General features: G+C 44.0%; 1 protein-coding gene across 1 annotated transcript in view; it reads right to left on the reverse strand.

Annotated features, from left to right (window-relative positions):
- Positions 1 to 231: 231 nt before the first annotated feature.
- Positions 232 to 19,473, reverse strand: part of waca (WW domain containing adaptor with coiled-coil a) — a 37,841-nt gene continuing 18,599 nt past the window's right edge. The window contains exons 7-13 of the mRNA XM_061238622.1: positions 12,087 to 12,329; positions 10,017 to 10,139; positions 8,708 to 8,856; positions 5,746 to 5,855; positions 2,487 to 2,676; positions 2,224 to 2,351; positions 232 to 1,849 (exon numbers count right to left, since the gene is read on the reverse strand). Coding sequence (XP_061094606.1) covers positions 1,780 to 1,849; positions 2,224 to 2,351; positions 2,487 to 2,676; positions 5,746 to 5,855; positions 8,708 to 8,856; positions 10,017 to 10,139; positions 12,087 to 12,329 — 1,013 coding nt within the window. The 3' untranslated portion in view covers positions 232 to 1,779. The remainder of the gene's footprint in view (positions 1,850 to 2,223; positions 2,352 to 2,486; positions 2,677 to 5,745; positions 5,856 to 8,707; positions 8,857 to 10,016; positions 10,140 to 12,086; positions 12,330 to 19,473) is intronic.

Here is a 19,473-nt window from a genome sequence, read left to right on the forward strand (position 1 = left end):
GTGAATATTTTAAGACACATGCTCCCTTTGAGTTCACAAGCTAAACAGAACACTTAAGAAAAACACAATATTCAGAGTGTGATTAGAAACACAGATTATAAAAATGTGCTGGTTAAACATTTTAGAGAAAATAAATTTCCCCAAACATCAACTAGATGTGGTCACAATTTCTGAGTACCAAAAACAAACAAAGTGTTCAAAAAGGCAAATAAATATCCAGTAATAGTGTAGTTTTTCTTATTTAACATATTTCTTTTAATATACTTTAGGAAATAAAATACAAAGCAGAGCCCTCTACCCACACTCTCCACAGACACAAATAAGGAGCGAGTTTGATCTTCAGCAAGGATGGGTGAAATGCACATGTATTCCCATGGGGATTTCCAGCCTCTTAAAAAAATAATAAACAGAGCTCACTTTCAGTTTAGCATGTTTATTACAATACATACATTTCACATTTGACCTTGTGTCTTCGGTGCTGCAAGTCCGCTGTGTGGGGTTCGGTGACTGTTGGGCCTCTCCAGCGGAGGCAAGAGCATGTGTTTCCTAGCAGCACTGTCACTCCATTCTTATAGGGGGGGGGGGGGGTGTGGGGGGTGGTGTGTGGGGGGGGGGGAGGGGGGGGAAGAGGGCAAAGGAAAATGTGTAGCAATAATTTATGAATACAACATATCTGATATACTAGTAATCACTGCAACTTTTTAATAAAACTTCTTTTTGTAACTCCATTATTACTCTTAGCTGTACATAGGAATGCAATCTTGGTTTACCCAAGGCGCCTTGAAAAACAACCTCATGTTAAAAGTACAGTTTTTTTAAAAAGGAAAAAAAAAAAACCTAGCTGAAAGACTGGAAAGAAGAGGGGAGATTGGAAGAAGAACAAAGGAAGAAAGAAAAAGAAAAAAAGAAAGTCAACTCGCCACTGCCCTTTGAGAAGGAGGCGGCATGCGTACAACCCAACAGACGGAGGGGGGGGGGGAGGGGGCACGGCTATGGGAATGGTCCTCTCTCGAGCTCTCAGTTCGTGGGTCCAGGGTGCAGCATCTCCCATTGCACTCCACCAGGCACTGGTTTTAAAACGAGCAAATGTGGGGCTTGCAGGGCAGTAGAAGCAGATGGCTGAACCATTACGACCGGACATGACCAAAAAAAAAAAAAATGTCTGCAAAGCGAGGAAGGAGCACGGGGGCGGGCGGGAGGCGGGGGTTCGGCTATGCATTTTCTTTTGCTCAGTCTAGCCCAGGCAGAACAACAAAAACCCAAATTATCCCATGTCTGAATTATATTTATTCACAAAATAAAGGAAACTGTAACCTGTCGAATTTATATCTTTTTTTTTTTTTCCAGTCATTGACATTCTCAGGTCGTCCGTCGTTTCTTATGCAGATTTTTTACCCGCGCTCCAAGCAGTGGTTGGCTTCTCATTTTATTAACAAAAGCTTTTTAAGTTTGCCGACAAGTTAACATGGGGGTTGGGGGGGAGGCTAAACACTTAGCCGCCTCTGCACTGATTAGTTTGGATGTCAAAAGCTCAAGATAGGCATGGCTTTCCATGGCTTCACTCTACAAAACATATTTACAACATGGATACATCTACAAGAAAAATCTACATTGAGGGCTTTACAAACGTACGGTGTATAAGCCTTCACCAGCAGTCTCCCTCTCCCAGCCCAGCCCAACGGTCCAAAGACTACTCAACTGCAGCTCAAAAGTGTTAAGACTGGGCACAGAACCTACGTTCCTGGGGTCCAACCATGTGCAATTAGTTCTCCTCAGTTCTCAAACCATAAAGGAATTTTGATTCTTCAACTTTTCAAGTTCTTTAATTTGTTGTCTCAAAAATAGTATCCTGTTAAGGAGGAAGGGGAGAGAGAACAATTAGGTAAAATATATTACAAAGCAAACAAAACACTAGTCGATATTTGTAACTGACATCAGAATCATTAGTAATTTTGGTGATGCAGTAATTTAGTAGTTTACTTGGAGGAGGAAATCACCTTATTTTCAATAAAGCATACATTTACAATACTTGCAACACACGTTTCTACAGTTCAGACAGGAGACACTGGTGCCACAACATTTTCTTCACTGAATTGGAACCTGCAGTAGTCTTACTGCACTGCAGAAAATAAACCAGAGACTGCTAACGTGTAGCTGTCCTGCAAGCAGCATACTGCATTCTGATGCGAGATAACTTAGGAAGTGTATGAAGAGAAACCGTACCTCTGCTCCCGCAGTGTTGCCTGAATCTCACACACCCTAACTAAAGACCGTAGGTTTTTCAGCTCTGTGCAGTTTTCTGACATGTAAATGCTGCCCATGTTGTGAGCGTCCTCGCGTAACCTTGACGCCTGCAAGACAACAAACTTTCAGTGGGCTGCAGTAACCACAAGTGAAAGCACAGAGACCGGAACACACACACACACACACACACAGACAGACAGACACACAGACACACAGAGACACGCACACACAGAGACACACACCTGCTTCTCTGCGTGCTCGGCAGGCCAGCCCTGGACGTGTTTGATGAGATTCTCGTTAAAGTGTGCGGCTAGCGAAGTTCTGTTGGCGGCGCTGGGGGGGGCGCAGGCTGTGCTGGGGGCGGAGCTGCTCCCGTTGCTGCTGCTGCTGGCGGCGATGTGGTTGGGGCCTGGGGAAGGACTCCTCTGACTGCTGCACATCGGGAAGAAAAACACAAGTAATGCTCAGTAATTAAGACCAAGATAAGGTGGGCGAGGCGCAGGGCAGTTTATTCTGTAAAGTGGCCATTTTGGGAGCCTGGAAGGATGGGCTCCAAGTGAAGGTCAAACCTGGACAGTGCCAGAGGCAACCCAGCTGGGTGAAACACAGTTAGCATTAGGATCCAGAGGCAGCCCTGCTGGGCGAGGCACAGTTAGCATTAGCTTCCAGAGGCAACCCAGCTGGGTGAAACACAGTTAGCATTAGGATCCAGAGGCAGCCCTGCTGGGCGAGGCACAGTTAGCATTAGCGTCCAGAGGCAACCCAGCTGGGTGAAACACAGTTAGCATTAGGATCCAGAGGCAGCCCTGCTGGGCGAGGCACAGTTAGCATTAGCTTCCAGAGGCAACCCAGCTGGGTGAAACACAGTTAGCATTAGCGTCCAGAGGCAGCCCTGCTGAGCAAAGCACAGTTAGCATTAGCGTTGCACAGGTGGGAGGGCTTCAGTCAGTCAGCACCCACACCAGCAGCTACTGGCAGTCATCTGCTAATTTCTCTCTTTTGTAGAATACTGCCTTTACAATTCTTACTTGAGGCAACATGATATGCTTATTTCTGCTTTCTTTCGATAACAAGGTTCACATTAATGAGCATTGAAGAATATGACAGAACAGTAAATAGAGCAGCCTATAGCCTGGCAAAAAGTGCATGCTTGAGTGGGACCGGGAAGGTTGGTGGTTCAAGCCCCAGTGTATCCACAATAAAATCATCTGTAGAGCAAGGCCCTTAGCCCCAGACTGGCCCCTGCTTAGTCTATCCAAAGCTATTTACAGTTGACCAAAAGCATCAGCTAAATAACTAAAGTAAAGTAAAGTAAATAGGGAGGGGCTGCAGGTTATTCAAAATAAACTTGGCATTTGATGCATCAACATCAATAGTAATGACAAAATAATATTTGGGAGGAATATTTGTTAAGAGATTTTTTGTTCTCAATAGAACAAAAACCTGGTTGGTTAAAGCTTTAAATAAATAAAAACATGGGTTTTTTTCGGGGTTTATTTCTGGAGAGTTCAAAATACTTAAAGGTAGAACAGGTAATTTCAGACTTAACAGTCAGGAGAGGAAAAGCAGCAACAAACACCTTCAAACCACAATACCGTTTATCCTTCCCCCTTCTCTGTAAACGCACTGACGTTGAAACGCCATTGGCTCTGGCAATTAAAACCAATTTTCAACCAATGAGCTTGAATTATTGTTCAGCAATACAATGTTTTGGTACAGCGTGTCAGCCGTCAACTATTTTGAAACCCAAATTCAAGGAATATAAACACAGGCAGAGGGTGAGTAAACATGTCAGTTAACCCTTTTCAATGATAGGAAGGGATTTACAATGGTCTTATAACAATGTTTTAACATGAAAATCTTACCTATTGCACCTATAATTAACCCTTCTAGTGACTCATGCCACAATTGGCATGCTGTACTTGCAAATTTGAACGTTTGGCTGAGACTAGTTCCTCAATGCACCAGTAGATGGCACCACAACACTTGCTTTTATGGCACACTTGAACAAAACTAAAGCCCACCCTTGTCCCTCAATTTTTTTCCCCATTGCATCAGTTAATATAGTCTTGAAAAAGCAAACCAAGCCACTGTGGACACAGGGTCTGACCTCTTAGTGAAAAAAACCTATGGAAGATATAAAATGACATTCCAAGCTTGAGACAAGTTATACCCAAGGGAAGCCAAAGGCAATTCCCTAGCACTCTGACCTGAGCAAACAGACCGGAATATATTACATTAGAGCAGGAAAGCTGAGGACAAGTAGCTTTGCATTCTGCATCCGGGCCATCCAAGGAACTGATCCGACAGCCTACTGCCCATCAGATCAATTCAGAAATGTCTGCTGTATTCATACTTTTACCATTATGCAATAACAGCATTGTGTAAACATAAGGATTAGGAATTCAGATCAATAGCCAGTGTCCAATTAAAGCTAATAAAGCTAGTTTATTTTAGTCAACATGACACCACCTTGTAATTTCCATGAACAAGCATAGTGGAGAGTGCGTATTCGGTTAGCAGTGACACCTGTGGCTGAGAATACACTCTGGGAAGGGACAGATGTTCCAGGCAGGCACTCATTGTTATCTCTTCCGTTAGATTTGAATTAGCACACGTTACCCAAAATGCTTCAGTGCACAATCTGTACTTCCCAGTGTAATTTGCGTACATAAAATCCATGATTGACAACAGACTACTCTTCAGTGTGGCTGCCAGACGAGCCAGCTAGATGACAACTTTAGTCAGAGTTTCAGTGTAATAGTTCAGCCAGCCCACCAAGACAGCCTCAGGCCTAGCTTGTGTGCCATGAATGCATTAGTCTAGAGCACCCTCATGCCTTCAGGGGGTTAAATGTAATTTTTAAATCCGGTTTTAACACAAATTATTATTCTCAATTATTTGTTTGCATTATCGGATATAAAAACGTCAAACAATCATCTGGTTAACCAAATAACCATTTACATCACTACACCAAACAGTCACAGCAGGCCAGTGCATATTATACACCACACACACAGCTGAGACAGGTCAGTGGACATTATACACCTCACACAGCTGAGGCAGGTCAGTGGATATTATACACCACACACACAGCTGAGACAGGGCAGTGTACATTATACACCTCACACAGCTGAGGCAGGTCAGTGGATATTATACACCACACACACAGCTGAGACAGGGCAGTGTACATTATACACCACACACAGCTGAGGCAGGTCAGTGGATATTATACACCACACACACAGCTGAGACAGGGCAGTGTACATTATACACCTCACACAGCTGAGGCAGGTCAGTGGATATTATACACCACACACACAGCTGAGACAGGGCAGTGTACATTATACACCACACACAGCTGAGGCAGGGCAGTGGATATTATACACCACACACACAGCTGAGACAGGGCAGTGTACATTATACACCACACACAGCTGAGGCAGGTCAGTGGATATTACACACCACACAGTTGAGGACTGCAGAGTGCTGCTGGCTCACCTCTGCCTCTGGAGCATGCGTGGGGAGGCTGCTTCGTGTCCGTGTTTGTCAGCAGGGGTGGGCTGCAGGGGTACGGGCTGAGGATGTGCTTTCACTACCGGCGTGCTAACCTGCAGGAGGGGGGCAGAGACAGAGCATGACACACAGGTTAGACCTCCCAATCTCCCCACCGCACATCTAAGGGCCCAGCTTTCCAGCCATTAGTTACACCAACTGATATGAAGTCACCTCCCTAGCGACACCTATATTTGCTCAAACTGTCCCATTGGACAGCAAATTACAAATATTTTCCAGGTCAGATCTTATCCCCCTAGCAGGCAGACAAAATATAGATGTTTTAAAGGTACAATAGGTAATTCTCGGACTTCAAGAGAGGAATAGCAGAAACAAACCACAGCACTTTCTGTGGCAATTAGAACCAATTTTAAACCAATGAGCTTGAATTATTGTACAGCTATACAATGTTTTGGTGTCGGGCTGTCTATTTTGAAACTCTATAGGACCATAAACACAGGCAGAGGGTGTCAACATGTCAGTGAGACTTTTTCAATGATAGGAAGGGATTTACAATGGTCTTGTAACAATGTTAACACGAATCTTACCCATCGTACCTTATCATTGGCTGATCTGCCGTGTTTTCTTCACTGAGCATGTGACTGAGCATGTGACCAATGACAGAAAGGAGTAGTGAGCAAACCTGCTGGCCCATCGGTATCCATGGGCCTCTATATACTATATACTCTAAGTGCCCATCAGGACAAAATCACCAAGCAGCCAGGCCAAAAAAAATGCCCATTCATGGCCACTCACCCATTCCGTGCACTAAGTTGTCTAAATTTTTACAGATTATCCTCTTCAAAAAGTTGCTTGCCATAGCCTAGTGCGCTTCGCTTGAGTCGCTGGTGCTGCAATCATGTTAATATGGCTACTCCGAAATCCTATGATCCCACAGCTGTAGGCTACGCATAACTTCAATCAAAATATAGAACCGTCTTAAAAACGTTTTTATAAAAGTTTATTTAAATTTTTCCAAAAAAAAATTGTTACTGCTATAATACAGGATTTAATTAAAAACATACATTTCGGTCAAGTGTCCATTTCAGTTAACCAGCTAATCGAGTAACCATGCCCATTCCCTACCGCATACAGCACAATAAAGACACTGATTATCACAGCAGCACAAAGGTATTATTCATAGTTCCCAACAGTGAGTTTCTTGTTGAGTGTCAGAATTTGAATCACACATTTACAGGTTGCTGAGTGATCACAGCTCTGATATGCTGCTAATGGCACAACATCACGGCAGCCACAAACATACAAGCAAAGGCTTCTGCTGAAGAGCAACATCCCAATTGTTTAGTTATTATAGTGAGCTACTAGGCTCAATAGCTAAATATGCTGCCATGTTAATGCTATGCAAATAATTGGGTATAAATTTTGTTCTGCACAAACTGAATATAAACTACAAGGCTATAGCATGTTGCCACAGAAAATGGTCATTTCTAGATGAGGATTAAAAGTAATTAGTCCGGTGATAAAATAATGCTGTGCTCCTTAGAAAAATGGAAAATAAAATACCGGCGCAATAGCGCATGACAAAATATACTCATAAAATATTTATTAATGGGGGATTTACTATGCAAAGTGAATGGCCTGTGCAACATGTCCACCGATTTTCAGGGGTCATTAGTGGTGCATCAAACTGCTTATCACCAATATCAGGGATTGGAAAAGACAGCAATGTTCTTTGCAGAGGTTGCAAAAGCTGTCAGAAAACTGCTCTTTCAAAACCCAGGCAATGAAGATTTCTGCATTAAAGCCAATGTAACCTGCATACTAAAACCGGAGTATTATGGACATTAATATCATAATATTATGGAGGACTTGGATGCACTCTCATACCAACAGAAACCTGCAGCGTTATTGTAAGAATGTGTGGACAATAAAGATTCTCCCTATTTAAAAAATAAAGGACATCAAAGCCTCTTCAGTCTCAGTTTTTTGGTAAACAGTTCTTTAGCATGCATCAGCTAGAGATCAGCTTCACAAATCTCATCCTTGACTGAAGTGACCATGAAAATGCACAAAAAAAACAAACTTGTATTTGAGAAAAAGCACATGCTAGCGTCTACATATGCTGCTAACGGCACAACATCACAGCAGTCAAACATACACGCGAAGGCTAATGCTAAAGAGCAACATCCCAATAGTTTAGTTATTATAGTGAGCTACTGCGCTATAATAAAAAAAAATTCAGTCTGGTTCTGCACAAACTGAATATAAACTACAGGGACGTAGCATGTTGTGAGATCTGTGCTGATACCTTGATGGAGAGCAGGCTGATGTTAGTGTTAGGGCTGATCAATTTAATGTCCTGTCTTTTGAGGCTTTCAGCAAATGCAAACATTTCACTTAACAGTTTTTTGTGATTAATTAGGGGGTATATACTTAATATTCTTCTGGTATGAAAGCGATGATTTCATGACCAATCAAGCTATGTATGCTTATAAATGCATAGACCTCAAAAATAAAACAAGCTGCAGCATGCTATAGCATAGGATTAATGTATATTAATGAACAAAGAAACATGAAATCAGGACCAGAATTAACAACATTGGCTTTGAATAAAAGGAAACTATTTCTGAAAGAATACACCTCCTATCTGCAAACGGCAAGATAATTTCACCCCTGGAAAAAACACACTGAATTGTGACACTGCTTTCATCCCAATAGCTAAAATAGCTAAAATAACCAACCATGAAGGTGTACACAACCAACTGATTATAGCACTATCCATCTGCTTGGTACAAGCGGACTCAATAACGTCAACACTCAATCCAGACTGGCCAACCATGGACCCACCAGCAAGTTGGTGCAGCCTAAAAGGTTAATTCCGGTGAACCGTTTGACCTTACCAAATGGTGAAATCAGATGGTCAAACCGTCCCTTGTGGGGCGCTCACCTTTGGCTGTGATGAAACCGGAGGCGTGCTCAGCAAGGGCTTCAGCGGGACAGCGTTAGTCTGCGGCGTGCTTATCCTCGGCGACACGTACGATCTCGGCGACGAGGCGTCTGACGTTAAGGACATTGGGGATTGGTTGGATTGCTGGGCTGTTTTTTTTTGTAGGGGGGGAGGGGAGACAAGAAGCAATGTAAAGTCAATGGTACAATTGCAGTCAAAATACAAAGTCAATTTTTCCCCACAGGAAAATGTGGTTGCAATCAGCGTTTACTATTTTGATAAACAGTTCTTTAGTATGCATGGGCTACAGATCAGCTCCCATTTTAGGAGCATGTTCCCCTGAAAATTGATGTGTTCCATACAGGAAAAATAGTGTGGCGCGCCTGGCAAAAAATGAAAATAAAGTGGCACCATAATGGTACATGACCAACTCAGAAAAGATTTATCGACAGGGGATTTCCTAAATGCAAAGTGCATCACCTATGCAACATGTCCACCGATTTTCAGGGGTCATCATTAGTGGTGCAACAATCAAAATGCTCATCACCGAGAGGTTGCAAAACCTGTCAGAAAACTGCATTTCACTTTAAAAACACAGGCAAAGAAGATTCTGCATTTCAGCCAATGCCACCTGCATATTACGGATGTCAATAGAATAATATTATGGAGGACAGAACTTACTTGGCTGCACTCATACCAACAGGAGCCTGCCACATTGTAAGAATGTGGACAATAAAGATTCTCCCCCATTTAAAACAGAAATGACATCAAAGCCTCTTCAGTCTCAGTTTTTTGGTAAACAGTTCTTTAGCATGCATCAGCTAGAGATCAGCTTCACAAATCTCATCCTTGACTGAAGCGACCATTAAAATGCAGCAAAAGGTTCGAGGCAACTATTGCACGCGTTGCTGCAATTTCGAGAGAATGCACATACTAGCGTTTACAGGTACAAATGTTACAGCTATTTCAGATTCTGAATGACAGTTTGTGAACCGTTCCCAATGACAACCGACGCAACACACTTGCCTGATTAATTAACAGGGGTCAGTTTAGGGTTAAGTAGCTGCAAAACTGCAGCGCTCAGGTTCACAGCAGTTACGCAGCTACTTAGAAGCCAAACAGAAATTATCCAGGACACAGGGAATGCAAACAATCTTTATGAAAACATTAGGAAATTAGAGCACTACAGGATAGGTCCGCCATTTGACCCTTTCACCCCACTAGAAACGATCGAGCACGTGGCTTAATGTATCCGGAGGACATGACGATCGAGGGGTTAAAAGGTCAAGGACGCCGATCGCAGCCGTACCTTGTGTGGACAGCTGAGCAGCTTGGGAGAGCAGAGTAGTGATGTTGAAAGCAGATGGTCCGGCCGTGAGAATCTTATGAAGCACAGACTGTAATGAAGCTTGTGTGACAGCAGCTGTGAGGACTGGAGGAGGAGAACAACAAGACACAAAACAAGAGATAGTGAGGCGCAGGCTTCACAGAGCTAAACCGCAGGTCTGCCGGACACTCAGTCGCCCCGCCCTGGCCGGAGTGAGCTGCAGTGCTTTGCGCAGACTGATGAATGGAGGTACGTCTGGCCGCTGCATTAGAGCTTCATTTACATTAATTAAGCCCGTGCAGGAAGATGATTATGCGGACGCACTGTGCTTCCAGTCGGGGGGGAGGGGAGGTGAACTGGTGTGTGAATCCTGCATTACCGGTCCCGCTTCATTTACTGGGGAATTCGCCTAGCCCCCGGAAAAATGGCAAATCCACGGTAACTGAAGTTACAACTGCTGGATATTTCAGTGGTGAAGTCCAATACAGCTACATAAAAGAATGACATCTGCTTTTATAACCCTCTGGGGGGAAATAATCCACAGCTGCTGTATGGGGCATTACCACCCAAATATCCAGCGGTTGAAACTTCAGTTACCGTGGAATTGCCCAAAACGCCTACGCATGTGGTTTCTCTGTCAGGGTGCAGACCAGCTAGTTACAGAGCTAAGAGCACCTCAGATCATGGAGGCCTGTGACCCTGAGCTTATCTTGTTATACACTGCATTGTGCTTAGGTTGATCCTTTAAGACCTACAGCAGATGACAGTGCTAATACGCTACAGTACAAGACACATATCAGACAACAGCACTTGCCTGCCACAGAACCCCCCCCCCCCCCCCCCCGTACCAGAACACTGTACTAATGCACTACAGAACCTTCTCTGTATTAGAAGACAGCAGACACACACTACAGAACTCACACTTCAGGACCTATCCTCTATCAAAAAACAGGCTTTATGCATTACAGAAATTGCCTCATAACAGACAACAGATACTACAGGCCCTGTCCTATCAGAAAACCACATACACACCAAAAGACTTGCCCTGTAGCAGACAATGGGGGTAATGCTACAGAACCAGTCTGGTATCAAGAGAATTAGTACAGTTTGAGAACAGCAAGTTTTCCTGGAAGTTTACTTTCTGGATGTAGATCAAGATGAGGATCAAACTGAATTAGTCCCAGGATACAAAAATGCGGTACTCATTGGAAAAACTGAAAATAAAATAGTACCATAATAGTGCACAACAAACTCAGAAAAGATTTATCCTTTCAAAACACAGTCCATCAAAGCCTCTTCAGTCTCAGTTTTTTGGTAAACAGTTCTTTAGCATGCATCAGCTAGAGATCAGCTTCACAAATCTCATCCTTGACTGAAGCGACCATGAAAATGCACCCCAAAAAAAGGTGCCATGGCAACTACTGCATGAGAATGCGCAGTAGCTTCTACAGGTACAAATGTTACAGCCGTTACAGATGGGTCTGCTTACATTTGCAACTGGGATCTTAAAAACTGGGGAATTAAGAATTCTAAAACTGATCAGTAATCTATTTGTGATTCAGATATAGCAGTTCAAAGTTAATAAGTGTTTTCAGTAACAGGCCAGGCAGTTGCACTTACAGTATTTACGCAGACGCCTTTAGCCATTTAGAAAGAAACTTTGAAGCCTACAGACATGAAACAAACCAGGATAAGCTGATGTGTTTAACAAACACGGTCAGCCTGGAAACCCTAAATAAAGCTCCTCTGGCACTTCATTCCTAAGTGCCATTTCTCAAAAAACCCAACAAGGAACAGCTTGACGGCCAGTGAACTGCCAGTCCACTGCATCTTTTAAAGGCTACTTTTAAAACATGTTAGGCTCTAAACATTTTAACAAAACTGGCTTGTTTTGTAAAAAGGTAGCAGACTCCTAAAGGTGTCGCCTGCATCACATGACACCACAGCACACCAGTACATCAGCACACCTACGTATTCACTGAAAAACGCACATTGTTGAAATAAGTGCGGACACAGTGCTACGCGGGCAGCGCAGAAGAGGAGGGCTCTCACCCTCGTTGATCTTGGACATGTCCACACTGGTGTTGTTGAGGGGCAGGGTGGCCTGCAGTGCAGGGAGGAGCTGCCTCAGCAGGTTGGGGTCCTGGAGCAGCGGCGGGGCGGGGGACTGGAGCACGGGGGACACGGGGACCGTGGAGGCCGACGAGCCCTGCGTGCTGGAGGGGTTCAGGCCCGGGGCCGAGGAGGACTGGGGCGTGCAGGAGAGCGTGGCGGGCTTCTCTGTCGCAGCAGACTCTGAGAGAGGGCGAGAGAGAGAAGGGTGAGAGTTAACACACCTTTACTGTAACAAACAAAACAGCACAAGGCAGAAAAAACAGGAACAGGAGAGTGTCACAGGCTACTCTGTAGAAGCGAGAAAGGGTGAGGGTGAGAGACAGGGGGGAGAGAGAAAGAGGGCGAGGGCAATAGAGGGGGAGCTACTCAGTTTTCCCACCCAGGATGAAACTGAGGACATGCATGCGTCTCCAGGCATGCGGCTCAGGGGTGACTTTCGACAGCTCCCGAAAAACAGCCGAGCAAACCCCACTGCCGACTCTCAGCAATCTCTTGCCAAACGGTCACTATCCTTTATTAAAGAATAGCCCTACACTGGCCAGGAAAAATAAAGTGCCTCAGCATTATAAATGACAAACCAGACAATATCCCCTCAGATCCTCCAGCTCACCCTCACACACAGCATTCACAAACCCACATACTGACCAGCGGACGGAAAGGCACAATTACCATCCGCACAGATGGAACCGCACGTCAACGGGCTCCATTACCACCAAGCAACAGAAATTGACCCAAATAATGAAAACAACAAAGCAGCCTCTTTAGCGTTTGCCCTCAATCACCTCGGTGCCTGTGCGGGTTTAGATCTATATGCCGATATGTTGTTACTCCGGCTCGAGTCCTATCATCCAATTACCTCCTGCACCGTAATTAACGGAGGGTCAGACTAGCTCCTCGGTGATAAACTGGCTGTGGGTGCAGGGATGTGCCCCGTGGCATACAATCTGAACCGTGCCAGAAGTCAGCTTCAAGTGACGAGCATCGCTGAGGAAGGGAGCGTTTCAGTTGGCAGCCTGCAACGTAGTGGTTAAGGTAAATGACCGGCACACGCAAGGTCGGTGGTTCTAATCCTGGTGTAGCCACAATAAGATCCGCACAGCCGTTGGGCCCTTGAGCAAGGCCCTTAACCCTGCATTGCTCCAGGGGAGGATTTTCTCCTGCTTAGTCTAATCAACTGTACGTCGCTCTGGATAAGAGCGTCTGACAAATGCCAATAATGTAATGTAATGCAAGATATGAATTCATTCATTATCCTAACCTGCTTATCCTGAACAGGGTCGCAGGGGCGCAGGAGCCTATCCCAGCGTACATTGGGCGAAAGGCAGGAATACACCCTGGACAGGTCGCCAGTCCATCGCAGGGCACACACACCATTCACTCACACACTCATACCTACGGGCAATTTAGACTCTCCAATCAGCCTAACCTGCATGTCTTTGGACTGTGGGAGGAAACCGGAGTACCCGGTGGAAACCCACGCAGACACAGGGAGAACATGCAAACTCCACACAGAGAGGCCCCGGCCGACGGGGATTCGAACCCAGGACCTAATGCAAGATATTTCCCCACTGCATTATGAACACCATAGCCTGTCTAGCTCCTACAGCTGTTAATTAGGCATTATATCTTATCCGTTGAACCAATAGCGAATGCATCACGAGATGTCACGAGTCCGCTTCTTTTCCCAGCCCAAAACCCCTACACCTCACGTCAGCACCTAGAAACAACATGGCATTTCACCAATAAAAAGGAACAGTTTACCGGATTAACAGAGTGTGATTGAATCTGCCCAACCCCAGCAGTTGATTGCATTGAGCTCAAGCAGCCAGCTAGCTAGACCGCAAACTCGTTCATCATGCACACATCCCATCCACAACTTGGCAACTAATTGAGGATCACTACTTAGTCAAGTTAAAAAGGCAATATGGTAGCAAACAACGTTGGGAGTTTGTTTTCTGGAGTGAAAATAAAAATGCTTTGAAGCAGTTCGGGCAATCAAACGTTTCACATTCCATGGCACTGATGACATCCCTCTGCTGCCTTAAAAGCCCTCAGAAATGCTACTGGTTTTCTCTAGAAGGGAAGGCTGTGCCTAAATCCGGTGCATGCACATTAGCTTATAACTGCACTACTGGATTTAAACTGACTATTCAGCAGTGGTATGGGCCTACAGTTATTACCGAGCATTCAAAATCCTGCTGAAGTGTGATGAGGCCGACAGTCTGGAATCGACTGCGAATCGTAGGAGCCGGCTGAGACAGTCAGTCCTTCAGGGAGGGGCATAACAGGCGTGCTGCCAGGAGAGGGAGGGGTCTCGGCTGGACGTCCGCATCTCACTGCCAACCAGCGCCCCCCTCCGGCTAGTCAGGCACCCACACAAGCCACACAATGCGCTCAGAGACCATCTCTGCGCTCCATTAACTGGGAGACTCCAGAGTGAAAAAAGCAATGGCTCGGCACCATACTTTGGAGGACAAGACTTACTTGGCTGTGCGCTTTCAAACTGTCAGGAAGATGCAGCATTACTGTAAAAAATGTTTTTTCCCCTGTCATGTAAAAAAGAAATATCAAAGCCTCTTCAGTCTCAGTTTTTTGGTAAACAGTTCTTTAGCATGCATCAGCTAGAGATCAGCTTCACAAATCTCATCCATGCTAGCACCTACAGGTACGGATGTTGCCGCAACGGGTCTACTTAAATCCCCATTCCCGTTTTGAAAATCCCAGTTGATACAAATTGGTGGAGGCAAAGATAGTGTCCATGCAAATCACTGACAGCTCATGTTGAGACTCATAACAGCAGCAGGACAGCGACGGCGACAGCAATGCTTACGCCCTCCCGCCTTCTGACAGCACGAGCGGGCGGACAGACATCACTGCTACTGACCGCTACGTCCCGCCCACCTTCCTGTTACTTAGTCAACCTTTCTCCAAAAATACATTCACTGCGATTAGTCTATAAACCAGACATTTCTCGGAGTCAACCTCCCAGAAGATAACAGCGGGGTCTGTAATATTCCGATGAGGGCTAGCCCGATATCTACGACAGAAACACAGGCTTTAAAGTCAATGATGTAAGTGAAGTACATCAACAAGGTGTCACAGAAAACAGATGGATACTCCTCACTTGTTTTCCAGAGGTGGGCAGTACATTTGTCAGGGAAAAGCATTGTTTCTGTGCTACCAAGTCAGCCAAACTTCTGGGACAGCCTCAGGAGTTCCAAGCCTCGGTGTTCAAAAGGCTGCAGCGCCAAACCAATATGGCTCCAAAATTTCCAGACTGGTCATGTCAATGTGCAAACCTCCAAAAAAAACACATTATTTATACTGAACAGAATTATGTGTTAATGAGGAACAGAAGATCAGCTTGAGGAATATGAAGTCGGGCACAGCTAGGCAGAGAGTAGGCTATCTGTGACAGTATGGGGACACAGGAGCTTGGTTGTTTGAGTAGATGGATAAACAATTAACTAAAACAAACGCAAGAGACCTCATACATTATTTCTTGCGAGCATTAAATATTTACTCCAGTTATTAAAGAGTTATGTTCATTTAAATATTAACCGTCACCAAACCGCTTTCCCCCCATTAAATAACTAGAACGTACATTACAGAATGTTTATTCAGATATCAGCCTACTCACAAATCATCTTGAAAGCATGTCGTGTTTGTAGTTTACCTTAGTGCAGAAAACAAACTTGATGTGCCGTTAAAACAAACGAGAATTTGAAGGCTGATTATTTATTTGTCACTCGTCAAGTCGCGTATCTGCCAGGACCGGAGTTAAGAAATATTCTGCTATGAGTTCTGCCCACCGCTAGTGAGTTGTTGCTCCTTTGATAGTGACTGGGTTTAAAACTCAGACAATCTCCTCCGGTGAGTCCGTTCTCACTAAGTATGGCTAGCGAACCTAATTTCCCTGAGATAATGTTGAAGTAAAAATTCAGTAAGAAAAGCTTTCAGTTTGTACGTTTTGGTCGACATGAGTCTCCGTCAGCATTTTAGAACGTTTGCTATTCTGTCGACATTAGTCGCCCTTGGCACTGAATGGGCTAAAGAAACCAACATCCATTCTTGTAGATATGTTCAACTGTGTGAGTTTTGAGAGTTGAGTGGTGAGTTTGATCTATAGCTGATACCTTGTATTTTCCATCAATCGAAAATGGTGGTGAACATGTTCTTCAACCACCCGGTGCAGGTGGAGACTCTTTTAAAGGTGGGTAAAAATAAAACTGATGACTCCCAGAGCAGAGCGACTTGATCAAGAATCCTAAGAGCGACTAGTCAACTGTGCTTGTCGTGCTAATTGGTGAATTGCCATGTCAATTGCAATGTCAAGTCCTGCCTGTGGGCCCTCATCAGTACCAAAATTATGGGGGCAATAAAGACAGAGGCAATTGAGGAGTGGTTCTCAAGGTGTTCAGCACCTGAAAGATTTGACACCTCTATTCTCCAGTATCAGATTTAAAGCGCAGACCAGCTGGTTCACCTGCACACAGCCACGTTTCACACACATTTCACACTCAAACCCCAAATGTAGCCCATGAGTCATTTCTCTCAAGATTGCAGATGCTACGTACCTCATTGACACGAAAAAGCATGTGGGGCAGGGCTGAATGATTAATCTATTTCACAACGAAATAGTGATTTAAAAGAGCGCAATTTGCAAATCGCAAAGGCCATATTTTTTTTTTTAGGAGATACATTTCTGTTTAGGTTAATGCAGGCGTTTATGAAGTAGTCCATCTGGAGGAAAAGTGAGGTTAGTGACCCAATCGACAGGAATAATGCGAAATGGAACAAACGCTGCTGCTTTACACTGGGAAATATGCAACAGCACTCAATATCGTGAGCAGCACATAGAAACATCAGAACATTGCATTGTGTAGCAAGCTTTGCCTAAGGACACTTCTGATCACAAATTCATTTGACAGGCAAGCGCAAAATAGACGCTTATCAGCGAAGGCCATTTCCCTAAACAGGGTCAAATTCTCGCTATGATTAGGCGATTTTAAGCTTGCGCTTAAAAGTAGGCTATTATTGTTGTCGGTTTTGAATTGAGTAAAGCTGCCATAGGGACAAGGAAATATGTTCCTGAAGCAAATAAAAGTAAATAAAATGTAGATGTAGATATCAGAAAATAAAGTCAAATGACACCCAGCTAACACACTGAAACAGCACTGAAATGTAAAAATATAAACGTGACAGCGACCGACTGATATGTAGAAGCCGAGCTATGATATCCTTTCAAGGAACTTTACCCTCAAGGAAACCGTCCACTACTACACATCACATGGTGGTTTGCCATGAAGTGTACGTTGAGTTGCTAAAATGTTCAAATTCAGTTATCAAAATATATTTTACTGTGAACCTTTGGTTTTTAAATTCAAAAGTGAATAGATTTTTTACACACAGTATCAATGTTTACACATCAGATTTGAGCCCCGGGCACACTGCATTAACCGCAGTATTTCCAGCAGAACAGAAGAGTGCAGGAACAGCCAAGATGACATCCACCGTGTTCTCAGCAACAGAACACAGTGGGGATTAAATGCGCTACATTTACTCCAACTCATTATCAGAGACCCGTCTACAATGTTCCTGCTGTGTTAAAAAAATAAACACATTTGTATACACAGCCAACAAAACGGATGCATTTCCTGGGGCACAAATACATGTAACTGAGTTGGGTGGGTAAAGGAAGGACGGAGGCAGCAGCTCACGTGATGCTCGATAACTCGAAGCTGGAAACTCCACAGCCTTGCAGAACAGTATCTCGCCTGGCCAACATTACATGACCGAGGGAAGCTAGCCCATCGCAGGTCTTTCTGACGCTCAGTTACACAAATCTATCTGTAGGCAGCCACACTGCGCACCGCCCCCTACAGTCGCAGTCTGCCGTTCCCGGAAAGCACTGCAGCCATTTACATGGGCAATTATTGAGGGGTGGACAGAAGACGATGGGTCTACAACGAAAAATTCATAACCCACAAACATTCATTTAAGTGCGAGTGGCACAAGCACTACAAAGAAATTCAGAACTGCAGTCTTTTTGCTTTGTGCAGTGAAAGTACGTCCACAAGTGCATGGACTAGGTTGCTTCCCAGTGGATAGCATCAGAACAAAGATTTTACCACTTTGAGGATAAGCCATTTTGCAGGGTAGGCCTAGTGAATGTAGAATAATTTCATTCCATTACATGCTAGAACATTCCATGTCAACACCATCAACATTTTCAACAAGCTATTTCCATGATGAATTGGGTGGCCAACAATCCAGGGCTGCACCCTCGATAGAATAATTCACCCTATTATGTTAAACGCATGTTACTTGTGGTTACAGTGCAGTACTATCAAAATACAAATTTCATTATTTTCCATACGCTTCAAATGTGATGATTTGCAATTCTGTTGTGCTCAGCAAAACCATTCTTCCAATTTTGGAATAGTAACTAGGTTTGGAATCGATGCCACATGCATGAATCAAATGGGAAGAATTCGCGGATTATCGATATACATCAGCAAATTTAAAATGAAAATACTGAAGGTAGACCATCTCAGAAACTTGATGAATAGCCTATAATAATTCTCAATCATAATGAGAATGGCAACAAAATGTCACGTAATAAACGTTTTATTAAAACAAATCCGGCATTTAACCTACATTTTGCCTGAAAAGTGTGGTTTTGTTTTTGCTGATTTAGGCAAAACTCATGCACAGAAAACAAAAGTAATGTCGCTGTCATATCCAACCATGCATTTGTGCATTTAAATAGCAGAGCAGGATAAGAACAGAACTCACTTGAATCAAAACAGAATTTAAAATACAAGTTTCGCTAGGCCCACTGTCCATTATGGGCTACTACTGTACGCGTCAGGAAAGAACATTTATATCCTAATCTAATCTACAACAATGTATTCATCAAATACTCTAAAACTGACCACTATGATGGGTACCCTTCCTAACCTGTGCATACTTGTGTCCATTCAAATAAACATTTCAATGAATGACCTATTTAATGGGTGGATTGCAACAGAACTTGTTTACACAGAAAACAAGGCTGAGGTAAGAAACGTATACGTCCAAACTGTGCATATTTACCAACTGCGCCATTTCTGCTGGTTGTGCAGTTCTCAGATCATGATGGAAGTGATAATTTATGTTGATTTCTGCATTTAATTAAAATTGCATAATTAGCAGGCTGCTGCTTGCATCTGTATCCAACTCCCTTTAATCCAAACGCTGAAGCATGGCCAGCCCTTCTCGCTCTGGGATTTGCTTTCCCGCCGTGGCAAATCGCTAAATTCACGCTCCCTCGTGTACAGTG

Source organism: Conger conger, chromosome 4 (assembly GCF_963514075.1).
Source record: "Conger conger chromosome 4, fConCon1.1, whole genome shotgun sequence".
Taxonomy (NCBI): Eukaryota; Metazoa; Chordata; class Actinopteri; order Anguilliformes; family Congridae; genus Conger; species Conger conger.